The sequence below is a fragment of the Acanthopagrus latus genome, chromosome 8, assembly GCF_904848185.1.
Source record: "Acanthopagrus latus isolate v.2019 chromosome 8, fAcaLat1.1, whole genome shotgun sequence".
Classification (NCBI taxonomy): Eukaryota; Metazoa; Chordata; class Actinopteri; order Spariformes; family Sparidae; genus Acanthopagrus; species Acanthopagrus latus.
In genome coordinates this window covers 25794811-25816695 of record NC_051046.1, presented here as the reverse complement: position 1 = coordinate 25816695, position 21885 = coordinate 25794811, and the positions used below count along the sequence as shown (strand labels likewise).

The following is a 21885-nucleotide window of genomic DNA, read 5'->3' as shown; positions in this document are numbered from 1 at the left end:
CTTGATTTACTATCAAAAAGGACAACGAAAAGCAGCAAGTCCTCACATTAAGCAAGCTGGAAGTATCAAATGTTTGACATTTTGCTTGAAGGATGAAAAAAATATGGATTATCAAACTGGAAGACAATACATTTTCTTTTGATCTACTCATTAACTGATCAACACATTATTGTAGCTCTAATTGAGAAGAGAAAATGTATTTACTGTATCCACCCTTGTTGCAAATCCACTGTTCTGCTGCTGTAAATTCTTGTATAGTATAACACAAATTCATTCTAATCCATGGCAGAAAATTGTCCCCGACAAATGCAATCTTTATTCCACTTTCAGTGGAGTTTGCTGAACACCTCGGTGCCAGCTGTCCTTCTTTTTTAGGTTGCGTCTTCAATAGAAACCTCTGGACATGGGGCTTGGTTAGCGAAGCAGGAAAGTATTTGCACACTTGGTTTCAGTCTGTTCCTTCATCTTATCTTTTTTAATAAGAGGCCTACGGAAGTACCAAGTTTGATTGTATAATACTGGCCAAATCGACTTTGATAAAGATTAGGATGATCTTCTGTACCACGTGTCAGTGTAAGAGTGTTTACATTTTGTCTGAAAACTGCTGATTGACTATTTCTACAGCTGATGTCACTATTCTGTGTTAACCTTGCTTTTTTGTGTTCTCTATGCAAACTTCTTGGCTCCATTCCTGGCTTTGCTGTATTGTTGTCGGTTATGTTTCTTTAACCTCCTTATCTACTTTCCTCCGTCTGTTGGCCTCTGACGTTTCTCTGGACAAATGCTAATCTGTTTTTCTTACTCTTAACTCTAGACACATGAACATTCAAGTGAAAAACGTGACAAATACAAAGGCCTGATGTTTGTATGAAACATGGTTTGTTTAAAAAAAGTTAAAACAGAACTGTTTAATCCAAGGTAGAATCAATTTCAGGTCTCTCATACTTAATCTTTTTATTGTATTTGTCTCCTTTATTTCATCTTCATACTCAATAAATCAGGAGCAGTTAATTGTAATCTGAGTTGCCACCATGCAGTCTAATAAAGTCTGACAAATACATCTTTTATCTAATGTGTCCAGTAAAGGTAAAATCCAAACTTCAATTTTCAGAGAAACATGGTAAATTGTGCTGTAATATGCTTCTATTTGAGTGCCTGTGTGCAACTCATTTTCTCAGAGACTCATAGCCCTAATCTTTGTTTTCCCTTCTCCCAAGTTATCAGCCCATCTCCAACTACACAAAACAGTGGGGGAATTGTTGCACCATTTTTCTCTTTTCCTCCCTTTTTACTTACTGTTTTCCTTCCTTCCTTCCTGTCCCTCTCACCTTTTTCTCTCTCGCCTACTACTTTTCTGTGCTCTCTATAAAGTTACCCCCTCCCCCCCACTACTGTGCCCAGTAGTGAAGGTCACACAGTCCGTTGTGTAGCATGACCTAACATTGTGCAGCGGAATGATATGGGATGACTGGAGGCTCATATCCAGTGGGCTAAAATAACAAATAACTTGACTCGCTCTCCTTGTTGTCTATTATTCTGTGATAAAGAGCACAAGACACTGCTTTCTCTTGTTTGGTAATGGTAAAAGTAGTCAAGTAGTGCTAAAAGAAGCCTAAGAAATATATTCATGATATATATATATTTCTCCATTCAAAGAAATAGGTTTAGAACTAAATTAAAACTTTTTGTAGAATTAAAAAACAGAGTTAAAAAAAACTTTGGGTTCACCCCGGTTCTCTGAGTAATATGAGTGCAATGTCTCACTATGGGATGCATGCCTCGCTGCAGCCCTCAGAAGCATTAATTACGCCAATCCTGATTGGCTGGTGAACGTGTCTGTCTGCCTCAGGTAGTCCCATCTACCTTAAATAGCACATGTGGACAGCACCACGTCATTCAAGATAAGCACCTCTTCTCGCTCGCCCAAGCAGGAAGGGTTGTCTGGTGAGACATCTACAGTGTTTCCCCTATATGCACCTAGCAGAGGCAGACCGCCACTGCTGACTTTTATTTTACTTATTTATTTATTTTTTATGACAAAAGGTGGGCTCAGTCTTGTCTCTTTAGAAACTAATGTTATATCATTTTGCGCTATGGACGCTTCATATCCAGGTCAGTCACACACCTGTTTGAAACGGTTTATGGAAATAAATCACGAACCACAGTGGGCCACCTATGAAGCCGGTTGCGTTATTTCTTATGGCTACAATTTCAGCTGTCAGTATCCATGGTTCTGTTGTCATATCATGTTTGGCAACAACTTGTCTCTGTCAAAGAAACTTTGCAAGCGGTCTTCTTTGCTACACTCTTCCAAATATACTGTTACCGGTTGATGCAGGTGATGCTCCGCACTGAACTCCGTTATTCCGTGTCGTGCCGTGCCGTGCCGTGCCGTGCCGTGCCGTGCGCCGTCTCTCAGCATACTCTTAAGAGTCAACGATCACGCCGGGGTGATCAAATCACGTGACTGATTTAAGATGACGTAGCACCGAGACGGAGCCTCGGTTCCGACTTTATGTGCTGCTGTGGCCTTCAAACGATATACAACTTTTTAAATTGTGTTGATAGGCCAAGTAAAACCGGAGTTATGATAAATATTGTCCGCCACGTTTTTCGCTAACATTGCTGTCACATTTGCTGCACGTTTGGTGCAGGAAGAAGCGATAAAAACGGGCTGCTCTCGTGAAAGTGTCCGCAAGCAGGAAGTGTTTGCAGGCAAAAAAACACATTCCTGTTGGTGGAAAAAGGCACCACACCAACCAATCACAAAATTATATGATAAATCACGTGATTTGGTTGCTGAGGAACGGGGAAGCTGTGGAAGAGACGGTGACAGAGATACAGACAGTAGATAGAGACAGCGATAGAGATGGCGAGTTTTGAGAGTTGAGAGATTTGTGACATATAGCGTGTTTGGAGTGTATAATTAGTGTGCATCGCAACGACCCCCGTTTCCTCTCGGGCTTCGACTGCAGCACCATCAGAAGGGAGATAGGGGTCATGTCCAGACAAGCTAGCTTGGCGGGCTAGCCGTCTGCGGAGACTCTTGACGGTGAACACCGCACAGTGTTGACTTAAGCCGGGGACGTCAATAGTTAGCCGGGGGTGTTCCAGCCCCTGGGGTGGATCCTTACTCGATATCATATTCCCACAATGACAGAGTCGGGCCCCAGAGTCTTCATGCCCTCCACGCAAGCTGGTATCCAGGCAGGGAGTCGAGGCAGTTAGCTGGTGTGCTAACGGTGAAGAAGTCAAGAAATTAGCTTGTGTGCTAATGGTTGGTGCCGTGGTGAGGGCATCAAGGACAGTGCTGACCAAGTCGTGGAGGGCAAGGAAAGCACTGGGGTTGTTGCTGAGATTCACAGTTAGATCCATTTGTTGTACTTTTTTACGAAGTATCCGGTCAGCCCGGTCGGATTTTATTGCTATACACTTTGCAGGTTCCGGAAAGGCTTTGACTGCGGAATCTACTACAACTATGTGAAAGTGTACGTTTAACAAGTGTTGGCTTGAACAACCAGAATTCAGTTGGTTAAAAGCCATACCTAATAATGAATTTGAAGCATAGTGTATGCTCTGTAAGAGGACCCTCAACTTGGGCACACTTGGAAAAACACCAGTTAACTTCTAAAAGTCTCCAGTGAAGTCACGCTATCACACATTTCTTTACACCAGTTCCTGGTCCAATGGACGGGACATGGAGCAATATCAGGACTGACTGGAGGCTGGGTTAGCTAACAACATTAGCTTTTCATGCTAGCTATCTTTTTCGAGACTGATTAGCTAGCTAACTTTAACGTTGGGCTAAACTAGAAGTTAACCCTAACATTAACATTGTTTTTCCAGAATGAGTGTGTTAGGAGAGAAAGATGCTGTAGTTGTCAAACAACTGGATGCAGGGATCAAGTGCAGCTGGAACTGGTCGTGGCTCAAGCTTGAAGGCAAAGTCACAGTAAAAGGACAAGAGCTATTATTCCATCTAGCAGATGTGTTCAGGAAGATCAGTAAGCAGGGATTTGCATGTTGCATTCTCTGTCAGAAAGACATTAACTATGCAAACAAGGGCAGCCATGTACTGCAGGCACACTGTCAAACAGAAGTGCACAAGAAGAAGGTGCAGCATAATGTGACCATGTATAGATAGATACTTTATTATACATTCATACTGTCTTGTAATTCTGCTTGATTTTTCTCTTAAAATGCATCAAATTGATGCTTTTAAATATGAAATATTCAAAATTTTCTCCCGGGGAGATTGCTCCCAGACCCTCCAAGAGTGATTGTATCCTTCTCACCTTTTTCACCCTTGACCCGTTTTCATGTCTGATGATTGCAAAACAATGTGAATGCTTTTCCATAATAAAAGCATTTGAGGCCCATAACCAGCCAAGTCAATCTGGTATTGGAGCAAGAAAGTAAATAATTATAAATAATAATACAAAAAGATGCCTTTCTGTATCATTAGAGACATAACAAAGTGTCATCTTTTTGAGGTCATGCTAATGGCAATCCTGACAGAAAAAAATCCATTCAAGTTTATGTAACCCCAGATCAGCATGATAGACTCCTCTCTGGTGTTCATTACAGAAAAGAACACATCATCAAAAAGTGCTTAATACAGACGTCAGTCCAAACTGTGGTTTGCCCTGAGGTCAATATGTTCCACTATGTTTTTCAATCTTGAAAACTGCTGGCTTATTAGTTTTTCCAGTAGAACTTTATGTCTTCTTGCGTGTCACATGTCTTCAACTCAGATTCAATTTCCTTTCTATATCAACTGTCCAACAGTTTCTTACGGAGAGCAGAGTGGCCATCGTTTTCAGGTGTCACATTTGAGTTTGAATAAAATCTGGTTCTAATGCAGCCCAATTCTAATTTTCTCTTCTTCTGTTGTTGAGGTGTTCAGGTAATGTATCCATGGATTCTTTTAATTTGTCTTCATCTTTCTTTTCCCTTCTCCCCTTCTGTATTTCTTCCCTCAAGACATTTTCTGTGTTCATTACTCCGTCTTCTTCCCCCCTCTGTAAATGATCAGCACTTCAAAGCTGCCACTGAAAAGTGTTAGTGAGCTCCCAGGCCACAGGATCTGCTGAGTCCAGCCTTACATTAGAGCTTATTCAATCCCAGCTACAGGTGTGCTGCCCTGCCAACTCCCGGAGGACGCAGACACTTCAAACACACCAAAACACAACCTTCAAAAGGCTGAGTGTCATCAGCATTAATTCCTGGACACTGAGGAATCAGCAGAGTACTCTGTCATCTGAAACTGACTTTGAGAGAGAGAGACGTGGAGAGGGAGAGAGAGTGGGCAGTAAAACACACACTGTCATTCATACCTTCTCATTATATCCCTGAGTCATAGAGAAAACAGGGGCTGAGCTCACCGACACTGACATTCTCAACAGTTTGTTTTGTGAGTTGTGATTTTGACCATATGTTATGTGTATATATTATGTAACTTAATAGCTTTAAGTTGCCACATCACTGTGTTTATGTTATGTAATTCCCTTTCATGTATTTGTTGGTGTGTTTGTGAATATAATGGGTATGTATGCTGGGTGTATCTTAAAGTTGACCTTGAGGCCAATAGTTGGACCTATAATTCCTACCTAGACTGTCTGACACAACTCAGCCCTCACCCTCTCTACAGATCCATTAGGTTCATTTGGTATAGATAAGTAGATGTTGTTATCAGTTGTATAAAGTGAGTGGCTTAGGCTCCTCCCTGGTAGACTTATTTGATTGGCTGACAGCTGGCAAGAGACGAGACTGTGATGTGACGCTCTGTTAATGAATCCAAAGAAGGCTTTAGGAGGAAAGCTCTCCTGCCAGGCATTTTTTAGCTATTTGGTCTATGATATCATTTCAAATGCCTGCTTTAAAAAAAAAATAACTTTGGTAAAGCTTTTCAGACCATTGGTTCACATCAGTGTGACAGAATAACCCGTGCTACAATGAGCTACTGTTCATTTTGATGCAGCAGTTAAAGGCCACGGTTATTATGTTACAGCGTTAGCAATTAAGGCCAAGTGAGATCCAGGATTAATTCATCTGGAGCATTTGCTTTGATCCTGGGCCAAAAACCTTAATGCGTTTAAATAACTTGTTATGTTAGGACTTATATTGTAAATGCAACCAAGCAAGTAAACTGGGAAATAGACCAGGAAAAATGAGAGTGAAAGGACTAGATCTAGTTTTCAGTTTTGCAAAAATTCTTTCTCCTTTATAAATGTCAAATAGAGGAACAATAAAACATAAGTACTACTCTAATCCTTCTAGTTAAAGCTTTTTGTCCTACCTGCCAGTTTTCGCCAACTCTTCTTTATATGTACAGCCTTGGTGGTCTAGTTCTAAACCCCAAGTCGTCATTCAAACCTCTTGGCTAAATAAGGTTGCCACTGCTGTTTCAAATACTCTTCTCCAGGTCACAGCCCTTCCCCTATCTCTTTGGGCAGGAAATTCGAGGGTAAATAATGTCAACTACTATATTTTTTACTGAGCCAAAGCTGCCAGTATACTCCACCAGAAGTGCTTGTCAGAAGGTTGCAAGGTCCAACTCGTTTTTGATGTTGCATGAGAAGGGAGCTGTGTCCAACCATTTCTGTAACTTTCTGAAATCAACTACCCGATATTCACTCCCACAACACACCATGAATGGATAGCTGTGCAGAAGTGAGACAGGAGCTGGGGTTTGAGTTCACCTCTCTGGCTCTTTTCCTTCAGTGTATCTACACATGGTAAGTAGCCTGGGCAGCACCTTAGCAGAGCAGCAGCAACATTGTCCTTCATCTGTGTCTGTACAGGGTGTGTTCGGGCAAAGTATTAAATGTAGGTCATCCATGTTTATTAGCACTCAGAACCCAGCGTACAATCACTGTAGAAAAGACTGAAAAGTGCCCTTTTAAGTATGAAAAATCTTATGGTCATAGCGCCCAGTTGATAGATGCACCATAACAGGGAAGGTTACTGGGACAATACATTTCGAACAGCTTTGAAAGCTTCCAAAGCTTGACACAAAGAAATAGCCTCTTACAACATCACTTTTGGACAACTGCTGCTTGCTGTGCAATTGACAATATGGGGCTTTAATCTCTGTAAGCATGTGTCTCAAAGTGTCCTCACCTGGAGCGCTTCACTGTGAGTTTTTATGTTCTATTTAAAGGCTTTGTCATCCAGCAGTACACCACCGTTTAATGCTGTAGATGATACACAACTCTCTGCTGCCAAAATTTTGATAAACTGGACTGTACTGCAACTAACACACACCCATAATACTAGAGATTTAAATGAAGGGTGTCATGGGAGTTTTCCTGTGTGGTGACCTATTAAATCTTAAGGTGGACATAATATTGTTTAATGTGACAGAAAAAGGAATACAAAACTGCTGACAATCATTTGTGTACTGTGCAGTGTTGTGCAAAAACTCTGTCCTGAGCATTTAGACTGCGAGAATGAAACTGACTGCTTGGTGGCAGGAGCAGTAGTAGAAGCTATGCAGGGCTGAGTTCCAGCTATAAATCTAACAAACACTGTCATTCAGACCTTCTCATTACAACTCTGAGTCATACAGAAACTGTGCAGGTGAGCTCACCAGTGTTCATCAGTGTTTGTGTGTGTGTGCACGTTTGACTATTTTGGCACTGTGAAAACACGTTTATTATTATAATATTACTGTAATATACAATGCTAGTTATGGTGCAGAGTCAGCGGGGGAGCTTGTTGTCGGGCCTACAACACTTGACTAATTTCCACTCCTTTTTACTTATTTATTATTTTTCAAATTGTCCTATGCTCTTATCTGGTTAGTCTTTGGGTGGCTAACGGTAGACATGTCACGACACGTCAGTGTTTTGAAGTTGGCATTGGGTTGTGGAAGAGAACCTCTCCTTAACCGATGCCTGACAGTGATTGAGACAGATTGGAGGGAGGGAAGAAGGGAGAGACATGAGGCAAAGCGAGAGAGCCATGGGCTACAGGAGGGTGTGTCTGGGAAATGGAGTTGTTTTAACATCAAAGATAACTCAGGACTGTGCAAAGACCTCGCATTAGACCGGGAGACACTGCACTTTATCATTGGCTCTTCCTGTTTGGCAGAGGCCTTATCCTTGAAGCTTGTGTTAAAACACAGATACACTGTTACAAATTAGAAGTCAACATCACCTCTGGCCTCCCACATGACATATACCAACACACTGGCTGCATCTCAGCTTCACTTTGGATTAGTGAGTAAGAAAAAGAAATCCTACCTTTCCAAATTCACTGCTGATGTGAACTGACTTGACAGTATATGTGGTAAAGATTTAATAGCTTACTCTGACAAGAAAACAACAAAACAATGAGATATAGAGAATGGGGGAACAGGGTCAAGTAAGAATTCCTGATTGAAGTGCAGCAGACCAAAACTGTCATTTCTGCAGCTTAATAAAGTGTCCCTAGCTCAATTAATCAAGATTCAGATTTGAGCACCTAGGAGAGCAGAAGAATTAACATATTACAAATTTTGTATGGCAAAAGTGCTGGCCATAATATTGCTGATGTGCCTATTTATACCCCTGAACAACATTAGCTTCATCTTGAGCTATATACTCATTCTTTTCAATTTCTTTTTTCCTTTATTTTTTAGTCAAAACAATTGTCTGCCATTTACTTCTGAGCAGATTGTGGTCCTATGGTTATGCTGTAATGTACCCTTACATTTGTGGTGTTCTCTTTTTCAGACCAGAGTGAACAGCAGAAGGCCACAGTGTCAACTCAAGTCAGCAGAGGGACAGAAAAAGAAAATGTCTCAACACCTTCAGAAGGAGAGAAACTACCTGAGAAAGGTGAGTGTTTATTTTCGGATGCCTCTTCATGCGCACCAATACATTTTTAACATCCATCTCACTCTATTATCTGTGTCTGTAGAACAACTGTAGTCTCGACCTCCCACATCCATATAACTTATTCTAACTGGTGAATGGTCTCAGCTAACACAGCAAAAAAGATGTTAGTGGCATTAAATCACTAGCAGTTCAGCAGGTTTATTGTAGGAAGAGTTGAATGCAAGAGGTTGACAAGTGTAAGACTGCACAAAAGTGCTTTAAATCACAGTTATGTTACAATTTTTCATGATATTTTATCTTAACTGTTTGTTATTAGATAACTTAAATACTTAAGACCTTAAACAATACTTTGACCGGAGGCTAGAGAAGCTCTGTTGTATGACAAGGGAATGCTTCTGGCTTTGCCACTGTAGTAAATCATCCATCACTAAACATTCATATGCCTCAGATGAAATATCTGTTGACTTTTGTTCTCTCAAATCAAATTTTAAACTAGATCTCTGTCATATAAAGAAAGTACATCCAGTAGTACTGTGATATGATTTTTTTTATTTGTACAGAACTTTTTGATTCAACCAAATGGCTCACATTTTTGTATATTGTGATATAGTTGACACTAAGAGATAGCAATGTTGTTTTAATGCTAAATTAGTGTTGAAATGAGACTTTGTAATGTTGACATGGTAACACAAACCTGACTTTCTTTTCAATACACAACACAAAGTAAAAATAATCACATATTGTTTTATTTTATTGTTCCATCTTTGTGTTATGTAACACGAGATATGGCTTCTGTGTCTGTATGCATGAGTTTGCTTGCACACAAACAAGGACAGTACATTGTATAAGTGGGTATTTGTGTTCACAGCTTGCCTAAGCAGGCAGATTCTGCCCCCTGAGTAAATATGGTGAGCCACTGATAACATTCATTTGTGTATAACAAGGACAGATTCACACACAAAATCACACATACACGTACAAAGGCAATTCAGTAGGGGTATGTCTGTAATGGAATGATAACTTTTTTTGTAACTCCGACATGCTCTGGTTACAGTATCATCACAGGGTTCTTCCCACGATTTTGTAAGTGAACGGTGCTCAGACCCTGAATGTCCTGCATGTCTGTCAAATGGGGATGTGCTTATTACAAGATGCAGTTTTTTCATACTACCATAAATTACATGTTTTACTTTAAATGACCTTGACACAACATAGAAGAGCCTTTGAACTGATATAGAATGTAGTCCAAGCAGGATTTATGATTTTTACTCCTTGTTTTTTACCTTCAGATTCAGTAACTAGGGCAAAAGGTGTACTGACACGGGTGATGCGTCTGGCCCAGCGATACCTGTTGGACCCAATGGGTAGACAAAGGGCCGGAGAGAAAGCTTCTCAAACTCAGACAAGGTCCAGACAGCGTAGTCCTGCACCTGGACGAGTGTTAAGAAGTCGGACCTCAGCTTCACTAACACAGGCTCAGGTAAAACTTTTTATTACAAAGATCTTAAGATCTTAAGTATTAAAAAACAAATTCCGCGTTTTTTTCACTCTTTTGTTCTTTGGAAAATAAAACTGGATACCTTAACATATCCTCTAAAGTAACATATTATTTTCTTTGATTACGTAAGAGGCACTTTTTTGTTTAAACGTTTTACCTTTAACTGAATTCAGTTGATCCAATACAGGACAGTTATAATTGTAGTAATGTTGGATTTATGAATAACTCAAATGATGAATGCATCTCTCCATACGATTATTATAAAGATCATTGTGTTGCAAAATTAAAATGGGCACAATTACAAATGGAAACCATGAGATAAGACGAGGAACAGAGGATACTGACTAGAGGAAACAGTGATGGAGCTTGGGATTTCAATAATCAGTTAATATAAACTCTTTCTCCTGCTTAAACATACACATCGTCTCTCTGAAGGGGGGACACACTTAATGTTTCTGCTGCTGGAGTCCATTGCAGATTATTATTGTCCTCATCAAAGATGTATTATTTGCCCTACCTACACTCCATCCACTATTTATCAGATTAGTTCACCTTATCTGTTCGATCCAACCAGACCGAGATCCGCGCACCACATTATGCACAAAGAGCGACATTAGCATAGTGATGGTTGCATCCACAAAAGTTATCTGTAGTTCCCTCAAACAATGTAACAATGACGCGCATCAGAGGGTCAGTAGGTTTAAACAAAGCTAACTAAAAAATATGTTGTTACAAATCTTAAGTTTATTTATCTTAGTCCACAGAAGCTAAATATCAATTGAAGCAGTCATATTAAAATATCATTGGACTACATACATCCACTTCCTGTGGATTCAGCCAACTGAAATACGGACAGCACCATTTTAACATTGCTGAGCACACTGTGGCTAACGGGGTATAAAATAAAATCATGATGACAGAATTTTACTGTCACTTCCCCTGTATTTATTGCAATGTCTTCACCGCAGTGACGCAATGGCAAATACATTATAAGAAAGTAAAAACAGCCATATGTAAGGCAGTCATGCATTGTTACAGTATGCTCTGTATGCTGTGGCCACCAGTCTCTACTTTGTGCCATCTTTTCTGTTGCCATTAAAGAAGTCAGGGTCCACTGAGAGCCAGCAGCCTGAAAGCCTCAAACAAAGGACCAAGTGTCTGACAAACAGTTTCAGCAGCTTAATTTCAATGCCAAATCCCTCTGCTAGACCAGACTGGGCAGCAAGGCCACTTACTTGGCATCCGATGTAAAACACATCAGGGTTTATCTCTATTCTTGCTGTGTTGAGTTTTCATAATATTTGGTAACAAGGTTTTTCTAAACGTTTAATTTGAAGTGTTTTTGTTCTCACTGCCAACAGCTGCTTTTGAAGGTAGATTTCAGTTGTACTGGAGTAATTAAGGGTACATTAGAGTAACTCCACAGGGTTTGAGCCAGATTGCCCCTTTCAACATGTCTGCTATGGCAACAGCAATGCATGAATATGGTAGCGCCTCCAAATTATGCTACATTTTAGTTTCTTTTTTTTTTGGCTTTATTGCTGAAACATATACTGTCTATGGCAGAAATACTGAAGAAAGCAGGTCTTTGGATTAGCATCAGTGGATTTTTAGACCATCAGGCCCTGGGGTGTCTTTCAACCATCCTGATCAGCCAGATCACCCCTGGGAGGAAGAGAATCGCAATTAAAGCCATGCTAATTCAGCATGGTTTTAGGGCTGCTCCTAGCTAATGTCAGGGCTGTTCCACTTGATGAGAGGAACATGTTCCAGAGTGATGGACTACAATGGGCGAAGGAGAAGTGGACTCTTAGTGTTTGTGACATCGATGCTTGGTGCTCAAACAGAGTCAGAAGTGAATGGACAATGTTTCAGGGATGTTGAACTTGATGTGGAAATGCTGATCCTTTTTAATTACCAACACTTGGACTCAAATTAAAAAGATGCATTATGTGTTTATGTATATTGTTATATAAATAATTGTACATCCTGTTTCTTTAAACAAATGTGTTTATTCTAGTTGATGTTAGTTTAGGTTAAATTTAAAAAGAACTTATGGTGGAGAAAGATTGTTTAAAACAGGTCAGGTAAAACACAATAAGGTTTGAAAGGAAATACAAGAAAAAGTGTAAAAAAAAAATAAATAGAATAAAATTAAAATGAGAGACATAAAAACAGCATTTAATTGATGCCATTAGATATTTGTAATGGGAGTTGATTAGCTTATTCACTCAGCCTGCTTCTCAGGATTAAAGTAGGTTTGGGAAATACAGTTTAGGTTCTTTGCATTAAGAAATACAGCAGACAGTTAATAAGTATGTCAGTATTCAATATTGATCATTTTGGAATGGCTCTCCTTAGAAATGTTTCTCTTGTGACCCAGAATATCTCTGTTTGAAATGAGAGAAAATAGCTTCTTCTACTCTGCCATATGCTACATCACATTGATATGCAACTCCAAGAACCATCAGGTAGAAATGATTGGAAGATGTGATTGGAACAATGCCCAGGGGATGTTTTCTTGGGATAGGAATATATCTTGTGGCATGTTGTCACATTGACTTGAGCTTACACTGTTTGACAGCCCTTGGAGTTTGGTTTTTGGCTAAGGATGTTCCTCATAGTTGTCCAAATATTTATTCGTCATTAATCCTCTTTTCCTTCATCGCACTCTATAATTTATTCCTCCTCCCATCATCGTAGTCTGAGTTGTCATTTTAGTTTCTTTTCGCTAAACCTGTGACTCAGTTTTCAGTCTTTAGTTAGGTCATTTTGATTTTGATGTTTTTTGTATCTGTATTTGGTGGTCAAAGGTCAAGGTCAATTCATGGCAGCCCATTCCCCTGAATGCCATATCTCAGAAACTGCCTGAGGAAACATCCACTTTGACTCAAGGATGAAGTAGTTAGATTTTGGTGGTCAAAGGTCGAGATCACTGTGACCTCAGGAAACGCATATTTGGCCATTACTCAACATACAGTTTTCACAAAAACTGAATGAAATGATGAAATAAAGTCATTTTTTTATCCCAAAGGTCAACTTCACTGTGACATCATCATATTCCTCAAAAAATGTAGCTCAGTAATAGTGAGTTGACTGGTGCACAGATGCATATAACATACAATTCTTCTGTCTATTCTTACCTTTTGTGTGATGGCCATGTTTGTAGCCGCACTAGCGATATCGCCCTAGGTTTTCTGACCATCACTTAACAGTTACTTGATGGTTTGCCATGCAGTTATGTGCAGACATTCATGGTCTCATGAGGATGAAGCCTCCTGACTTAATACTGAAAATTAAAACATATCCTCCAAGCAGTATCTTGATGATGCTGGTTAAGCACACAGACTAATGAGTGTCCAGGCTGATAAGAGGTCTATCTTACATACAACCACATACATAGATATCAACCACATTGCTTCAGTCTTATTCCAGCTCCCTCACTTTTCGCTCATATCCTATTTCAGATCAGATCCAGGAGGCGGAGCCATCACAGAGGCGGAGCACAGCGGACAACAGTGCAGGGGAGCAGTGGTGATGTCACCATTGCTCCTGTCAGTGTGGCAGATACAGCTGGTAACATGAAAACTGACAGGTGAGGACAAAGGTTAAACATAGCAAACCAAACATGACATGTCTGCGCGCATGCATGTCAGCTGCATGAAGTGTTTGTTTTTCACATTTGACTGTGCATTTGAATACTGCCTGTGCTTGTGAATGGCCATTTGTGGGTTTCTTAATGGAAAGTCTTGCATGTCCCTGCTAGTTGTCTGTTTTCCCCACAGTCTTTGCACAGTAACAGGCATACTTAAACACCATTGTAAAGGTGTTTACACCCCAGGTTTGACAACCAAGACCCACCGCTTTGCATTTGTTGTTGCACTTGCACGAATCAAATCAGGCCCTTAGTCTCTCTTTTCATTTTCTTCTTTTGCTTTATGCTTACTTAAGTAAAACACACAAAACCACTAGATGGGCTTTTGGATTCCCACAATCATTTGATCCATTGATATTTCCCCTACAGCAAGTCATTGGGCTGCATGTTACGTGCGTGATTCGAAAAAACTGGAGTCTGAGATCATTATTTAGTCCTGAGGGTTTCAGTAGGCTGCCGATCATCAGTCACTGTGTCAGAGCTTGAGACATTTTTATAGCTAGATGTGCACACGCTTATATTACTCAGTGTTTTTTTCTCTCATCTTTTATGGAAAAGGCTCCTAGTTTGAGATTTTCCCATACATACTTTAAATGACACAAGAGCTTGCATGTGCTCAACATATATTGGCAATTCAAATGTCACAAACACATTTGAACATACGTATCCACAGGTGCCCGTTTGAGCTTGTTTTTTTGTTTTTTTTTCATGTGAAGAGCAAAAGAAAATATATAGGGAATGATGAGCTATTTAAATGTTGTCCGGTCCATCTGATTACTCACAATTGCCCACCAGACTCACCTCACTGGTACCTATTAGTGCCTGTCTTTTTTAGTATAGACAATAATCCTTTACAGAACTCAATTCAGTTATGTACCAGTTGAAAGTTCTTCTTTCTCAATCATGTCTCCCAGCTTTGTTTCTTTGTCATATAACCAGCTGGTCCTTCAGCAGCACTTAGAATTTCACAATAGTTTCCTAATCCTCTCATTGTAATGTTGTTTTTTCCTCCAACAGGCACACTGCTCAAAACAAAAAGCTGTCACTCTTGTGCTAGTGGTGTGCGTGTGTACGTGCATGCATTTGCACCCTTTCCTCCACGTGGATGTGCTCATGTTTCAAGCATACTTGTCATTCCTCACAGATTTAGTCTTTGTGTTTAGTGGTTTAGGTTCTTTTAACCAGGCTGTGGGTCACCAGAGGTCACTAGAGGTCACCAAAAGGATTATTGTAATTCGGTAGCAAATTGGTGTTAGAGGATGGAACTGGACAATGCGCTTTGCCAGGTGTTGAAAAACCACGTCATCTTGATGAGAATAAAAGCAAATATGAAGGCTCTCAGGACAGGTTAAGGGAATGGATTACGAGAGGAAGGCTAGAGATGAGAGAAAGTTAAACTTGATCTCCCAGCTTTGGAGTCAAATACTTATACATATATAAGGCAGAGTTTCATGTCTTATGTTTCAGTCTCAAGTCTCAGACAAAAAATGCACAACATTGCTGGGTTTTTATCGTGTGTCTTTTATGTAAATGTAGTTTATTTCTTTATGCAAATATAATTGAACATTTATGAAAACAGCAGCAAGAATCACACAGTACTTTGACACACTGCATTACTGATTGAGTTTGAAATGTTTTCTTGCTGTTGTAAGTATGACTTAATTACCACTGTGAGCATGAGGGAGGCAGAACATGACATTCATTTAATCTCTGTGTGTATTAACCTTTTAGTTTTATCTGGAATGCTTTACGGATATGTTAATAATTTAATAAGATTATGTCATGACTTTTAAGTGTATGTGATTTGGAACCTTACTTACGCATAAGACCAACATGTGATATTCACATTATGTAACATATTTCATGTTTGAAATGAGTTTGAGTCATAGATTACTTGCAGTCAGTGGGTCAGTGAGATGGACTTGAAGTCATTTTGTACCTGCACTGACGTGAAAATGGGAAACAGCTGTAACAAAGACAGAGTTGATCCCCTTCAGACCACATTGACTGCAGAATTTTGCAGAATTTAAGCCTAGTCCAGTATTGGTTAGTCCTTTCTTTTCCTACCCTGTGTCTAGGCTTTAATGTCAGTGTGCACCAATGACAAATGCATAGAAAGTAAATTTTGAATCTTGTTTTGTTAAAGTTTTCTCTAAAATCTTGTCCTTAGAATGCTCTATTCTCCACAGGGATAACAAACCGGAACAGTGGGAATCAGTGTTTACACCGTAATATTATTTTTACTTTGATAAACACAAATGCGAATAAGCAAACTGCAGGTAGGCAGTAAAGTTCCCATGGTCATACAAGACATTTTGTTGTCATCCTCATGTTTGGAAACTCCTGCCTGGGAATTTAAATAAATAAAATCCTTGCTCCTGTCCTTACATTGCTAACTTAATAGGCCTTTCTAGCTGACAGAAAGGATTACGCTGACCTCTGCAGACATACCCACATTTCCCAGCATTGATAAGATGAAACAAGAGCTGAGAGTTAACATGGTTGCCACTTCAAACATCAGAGACAAAAACCCTCCTCTCAGGACTCGGATCATATCAGACTTTGCTGAATGGGACCTGCTCAGAAGGGGTCAAAGTTCAGGGGTGGCTGCCCTTACTTAGCCTTAAGGGTCTTGCCGCTTGAATACCACGGTCACTTGACATTATACCATGACAATGTGACATGTCTCCTGCTGTACTGTATTGTCTAAGAATCTTGGTTATCTCTATGTTTTAGTCTCTGAGGAATCCTGTCAGAATTACCGTCAGACGTGTTGAATTTGTTAGTAAACCGGTAGACAAAACATGAAATGTGCAACAGGAGGAGAACACTCAAACAATAGGAGGAATGCTCAGCGTTCCTTTGTGGCATTTGCTTCTCAGAATTCCCCCTGCTCTTCTGCCTGCCTCAGCAGGTTTCTATACATCATTTACACTTTGATAGTTTGGCAGTTGATAGCTTATGTCTTCGGGACAGGCCACCAAATCTGTCTTGGAGTGTTCTTTATTGCACATGTCTTTGAAGTCCCCGAGTCAACATGAAGAAGTGCATTTTTCTTCATGTTTTATCCCAAGATACTAGTATACATATTAGGTTACTTACTTAGTCATTACATAATACATTACATACATATTGTTAAAGGCATAGTTTGTGTTTTTTGAAGTGGGGTCATATAAAGTACCTATCTATAGTCGATCTGTTCCCTACCATAATCTCCGATCAGCACAGCCTCAGTTTGGAGAGGCAGAGAGCCGCTCCAGCCCAGATGCTCATATTTCTCCGCTCACAGATCACCTGTTTTGCTAATGCATAGGGATACGGAGGTGCTACGGTTGAGAAAATGTAGTGCCAAAAGAAAGGCCGGTCTGATGGCGATGTAAAGTGGTATGAATTTTCTCTATACAACATACACTAAAACTGTTATAGAGTTTTTTAGGTGAGCCTTGTTTTAGGGGTCTAAAATTTGCTTTGCATCTGGACCCCGTTCACTGCAGTACAAAGCTGAGTGTCTGGGCTGGAGCGGCTCTCTTCTTCTCCAAATTGAGGCTGCGCTGATCGGTGATTACGGTAGGGAACAGACCGACTATAGATAGGTACTTTATATGACCCCACTTCAAAAAACGCAAACTATCCCTTTAACATTCAATAGGCATGTGTCTCTTTACCACCTTCCCAAACATCTCAGCATATCAGTCACTGCTGATCCCAGTCCAAATCGTCCATTGTATGAAGCAATGCACAAATCACCAGTTTGTAACTGTACATACAACTGGTGTTTCCGGTCAGAGTCACAATTACATGTCTCACTACGTATAGCTGCTAACCTGAAGCTGTTTCTTGTAGTAAGCTTTAATAAAGAACTGACAAGATAAATTCTTTTACCTTGTAAATTCTACAAGGTAAAAGGATTTATCTTGCATCATTATACATTATTATTATTTCGATCCTCATGAAGTTCACTTTAGGCAGTGAAGATGCAGTGTGCTGTAATGTACAGTATCTACAATGGAGATACTGTACATTACAGCACACTACATTACAGCACTATATCTTCAACTTGAAATATTTAAAATATACGCATGTCAAATCATGTTCTTCAGCATTTGGTTTGGAATTAGAATCATTAATGCTCCCTTCCTGCAGAGAGTGTCACTTAGCATTACCAAAACCAAACCCCATGTCTGTATTGAGGCAGCCACTACACAGGTTTTCACTGTGGTATTTTAATACTGTAAGCCTGCAACTGGACATGAAGTGCATATTGTAACACTGTGGAATCCCATCTGACAGTTGAGAGAGGGGGTGAGAAATGACATGTTTATGCTCTAATTGTTGTTTCCAATTTACATATTAAATAATGAACAATCATGATGAGAGATGTGAGTCTGTGATTTTTGTATCCAGATCAGAACAACCCTTCAGGAGGACAGGTACAGGACCTGCTGGCATGGTGGCACATCGTCGTAGCAACCACAGCCTGGTCCAGCCCATCAGACACAAGTCCCTCCGTATTCTGCGATGTGACAAGAACCCGCCGAGCCAAACGCCTCCCCCCTCCACTATCCTCCCCCCATCCCTTCGTTCCTCTACTCTTCCTCCATCTTCCTCCATCTCACTTTCAAGTCCTCCACCATCCAGTGCTCCTCAGAGCAAGGATCAGCAGAAGCAGCAAGACTCGCCAAGGACAGCTCTCATCAAGTAAGAACCTCAAATGAATGTCATAGCTTTTTCATAGAGAATGATGATATAGCTCTGCACCACATTTACTGCTCTTGATGTGTGTTAATTAGACAGAATCCCAAAACACACTTTCAAAAATTTAGAAAACAACAGGTCTAGAATCAAACCTGCTGTGGCTCTACCTATCCTCATTGTCACACCAACTCATGGTCTTCACCATTCTTACTAATAATAAATAAACTCCAGCAGGTAATTACCGGTATTCATAATATGACACATTTTCAGACTAGACTCATGCTGAGGTTTCTCTGGGGACAGTGGTTGATGTTTATTGCTACACCCACACAGCCCAAGGGAAAAAAAAATTACAAATTAATTCAAATACTAATTTGGTATTTTTATTTAAATCTCCCCCGCTGCGAAGACATTTTTTATTTTACATTATATTTTAAACAGCTAAAGTGATTTTGACTTCATGCATCCTTAGCCTTCAATAATTGCTCTGCATACTAATGTTTGCATTTATTCATCAGCCCACCTAACATTGTCATTAAAAACTGAAGATGTTAGTGAAATACCCTTAAAGCTGCTGTAAGCGTTGTTGTCATTTTAGTTAACCTCCTTTACATTTTGCAGTTAGCAATTTCTTCGCTACTCCCAGTCACCACATGAACGCGCAGCAGACATAGCAGGAAAAGGGAGGATTCTGCTCCTTGTGCATTCATTGGCAGGATCTCCTCTTTATGGAGTTCTCTGTCATGATTGGATAAAGAGGGCAGGGATAACAGAAAGTGTATTTTCTTTTTTATTGCTTGAGCAAGGAGAGGAGAGACATGGGTTATTGCCAAAACACTATAACAAAATGATTTCTGTTAGAATATAGAGCTATTTAACACTTGTTTTCATTAATTATATCACTCACAGCTGCTTCAACTTTACAAGGCTGTCTATATCTATAGTTATATCAATCACCCTTATAGTAAAATGTATGCATTCATTGTATTCATGTGGTGAGAATTTAAGTATCAAGCATAACAACACACCAAACAGCCTGGTATGTCAACCCATATCCCAGTGACTTTAATTTGACCCCTCTGTGTTTGCTCAAACACTGGCTCTCAGCTTAGCCAGATTTGAAACTCACTGTGTTGTTGTCAACTTGATGAATGGAAAGAACCGAGCTGAAAAATCTCAACACTAATGGTAGTCTTTGGGAAGCAAGTTTGTTATTGCTAGGTGATGAAAAGTACACTTCCTATGGCTTCTTATTCTAAAAATACACCTGTTAAACTCACTTTAAGAGGTAGAATCAATTGTTTTGGTGTTTTAAGTGGTATAAATAGTATTGTTTAAAATAGAGATATTTTGTAATTAGTCTACACATGATATAAAATAGCTTTATTGACAGATTGACACTACAAGACATTCTGCATTTTTTCTAGTTCAAACAAACATCTTTGAGTGATCTGATAGCAATTCATAAAATCCTGCAATTGATTAACACCTGCAAAGTGCCAAATGCTGGTAGATTTTCAATTTAGCAAGTAAATGTCTTAAGGCTATCTACCATACAGATTGATAAATGATTGTATCAACAGTCACTTGATTAAAAAAATTGCTTGAGTTTCTGCATGCTTTGGTGAACTTTTACAACACACTGCCTCTTTTCTGTCTTTCTGTGTCGGAGTTTCGCACAGGGACATAAAGGTTGTATTAAAAAGGAAACATTTCTTTTTGGCAATGTACCTGTCGTAACATTTTGGCTAAGTTACCACAGCATTTTTAATAATTAGATCCCAAAACCAATAACAATATCCTATTCATTTCTTTATAGAAATATTTTAATCACAAGATTCCTGATCCATTTATCTGAACACTATTGGAAACACTAAACACAGATCAAGATTCCTTGCACAATTTAAAGAAGTAGTTTTCTCAGAATCTCTTTCATATCCAAAAAGAATTGGTATTGTAACTGGAATATCTCTAACTAATTGACTCCATATGCAAAATTCTACATTTCATTTGGAGTTGCTGAATTGTCACAGTAAGTAGTAAGATGGGGAAAGCTTCCTGGTTATTTAAAGATCAAACTTGCCAAACAAGCCATTTTATTGACAAATGACAGATGTGAAAGGGAGCTGTGGTCAAGCATGAAGTATGTGTGGTAAGTGGAGCAAACCACATCACATTGCATATCAAGTTTCACAACATCAAACAAGCAACGTGTAAACCGTGTTAATCTGGTTTGAGGAAGTGTGCTTATTTACTGACGGAGACGTCTCACATCAAACACCCTCTTACTGATCAGTCCTCAAGCTGCCAGGGAAACGTTTCCTTCTTTTCAGCTTTTGTTAAACAATAAAGTTCCAGGTTAACTAATTAGGGTCTGTTGTGTCAATCAGTAAGAAAAATGACTTACTTAGTTTTTATTTTATTTTTAGATGAATTATAGCAGAGCATCTTTTTGCAACACATACTTGTATACAAAACTAAAAGAAGATGACTGTTTGATAACTTATATTCTTTAGGTCCTTTATTTTACTAATGACAGCTCCACCTGCTTATTAAGCAAGAACCATAAAACATTCTCATAAAATGAATATGTACATCAATATAAAGTAGAGGACAGTATTTGTATGAATAGTAGTTGAACTAATGTGAGAGATCTGTCACCATTTATTAGGATGTACTCTTAAGAGCTGTTTTAACAGCAGCTCTGAGACCACAGTAACAAGTGTCATGACTTTGCTCAAGTTGTACATTACATCTGTGTATATATATATATACATATACATGTATAATTTGTGTGTGTGTAGTCCCTGACTTGTCACTTATCCAAGTTGTAGGAACAACAAATAATAACTTGACTTGTAGTTTATCAGTTGGAATGAGAAATGGCTTATATGAAAGGCAAGGGCCTCTAGATTATGCTTATTATATCAAATTTAAGTCATGTATCATTCATTGAGTTTTATCATTAAATTGGGACAGAAAGGTCAGATTTTGCTTGGACAAAAGTCTTGTTGCATCCAAAAATAATGTATGGTAGAAATTATACTTTATTTTATATACACAAACATGCTACAATAACATCAGAACATAAAGTCACGTTGCCTTGGGGAACAAGAATTAATATTGTGTATGACACCCAAGAGTTTGGAGGACTGCATCCATATGTCTCAGCAATGACTCAAATAACTTATTGATGAAGTCATCTGGAATGGCAA

The 21885-nt window shown here is 39.3% G+C and overlaps 1 protein-coding gene across 1 annotated transcript in view; it reads left to right on the top strand.

Annotated features, from left to right (window-relative positions):
* The window catches only part of si:ch211-266k8.4 (rab GTPase-activating protein 1), a 63507-nt gene that overhangs the window by 26697 nt on the left and 14925 nt on the right, over positions 1-21885 (top strand). The window contains exons 11-14 of the mRNA XM_037107734.1: positions 8718-8822; positions 10112-10302; positions 13788-13915; positions 18380-18673. Of these exons, the coding sequence (XP_036963629.1) occupies positions 8718-8822; positions 10112-10302; positions 13788-13915; positions 18380-18673 (718 nt within the window). The remainder of the gene's footprint in view (positions 1-8717; positions 8823-10111; positions 10303-13787; positions 13916-18379; positions 18674-21885) is intronic.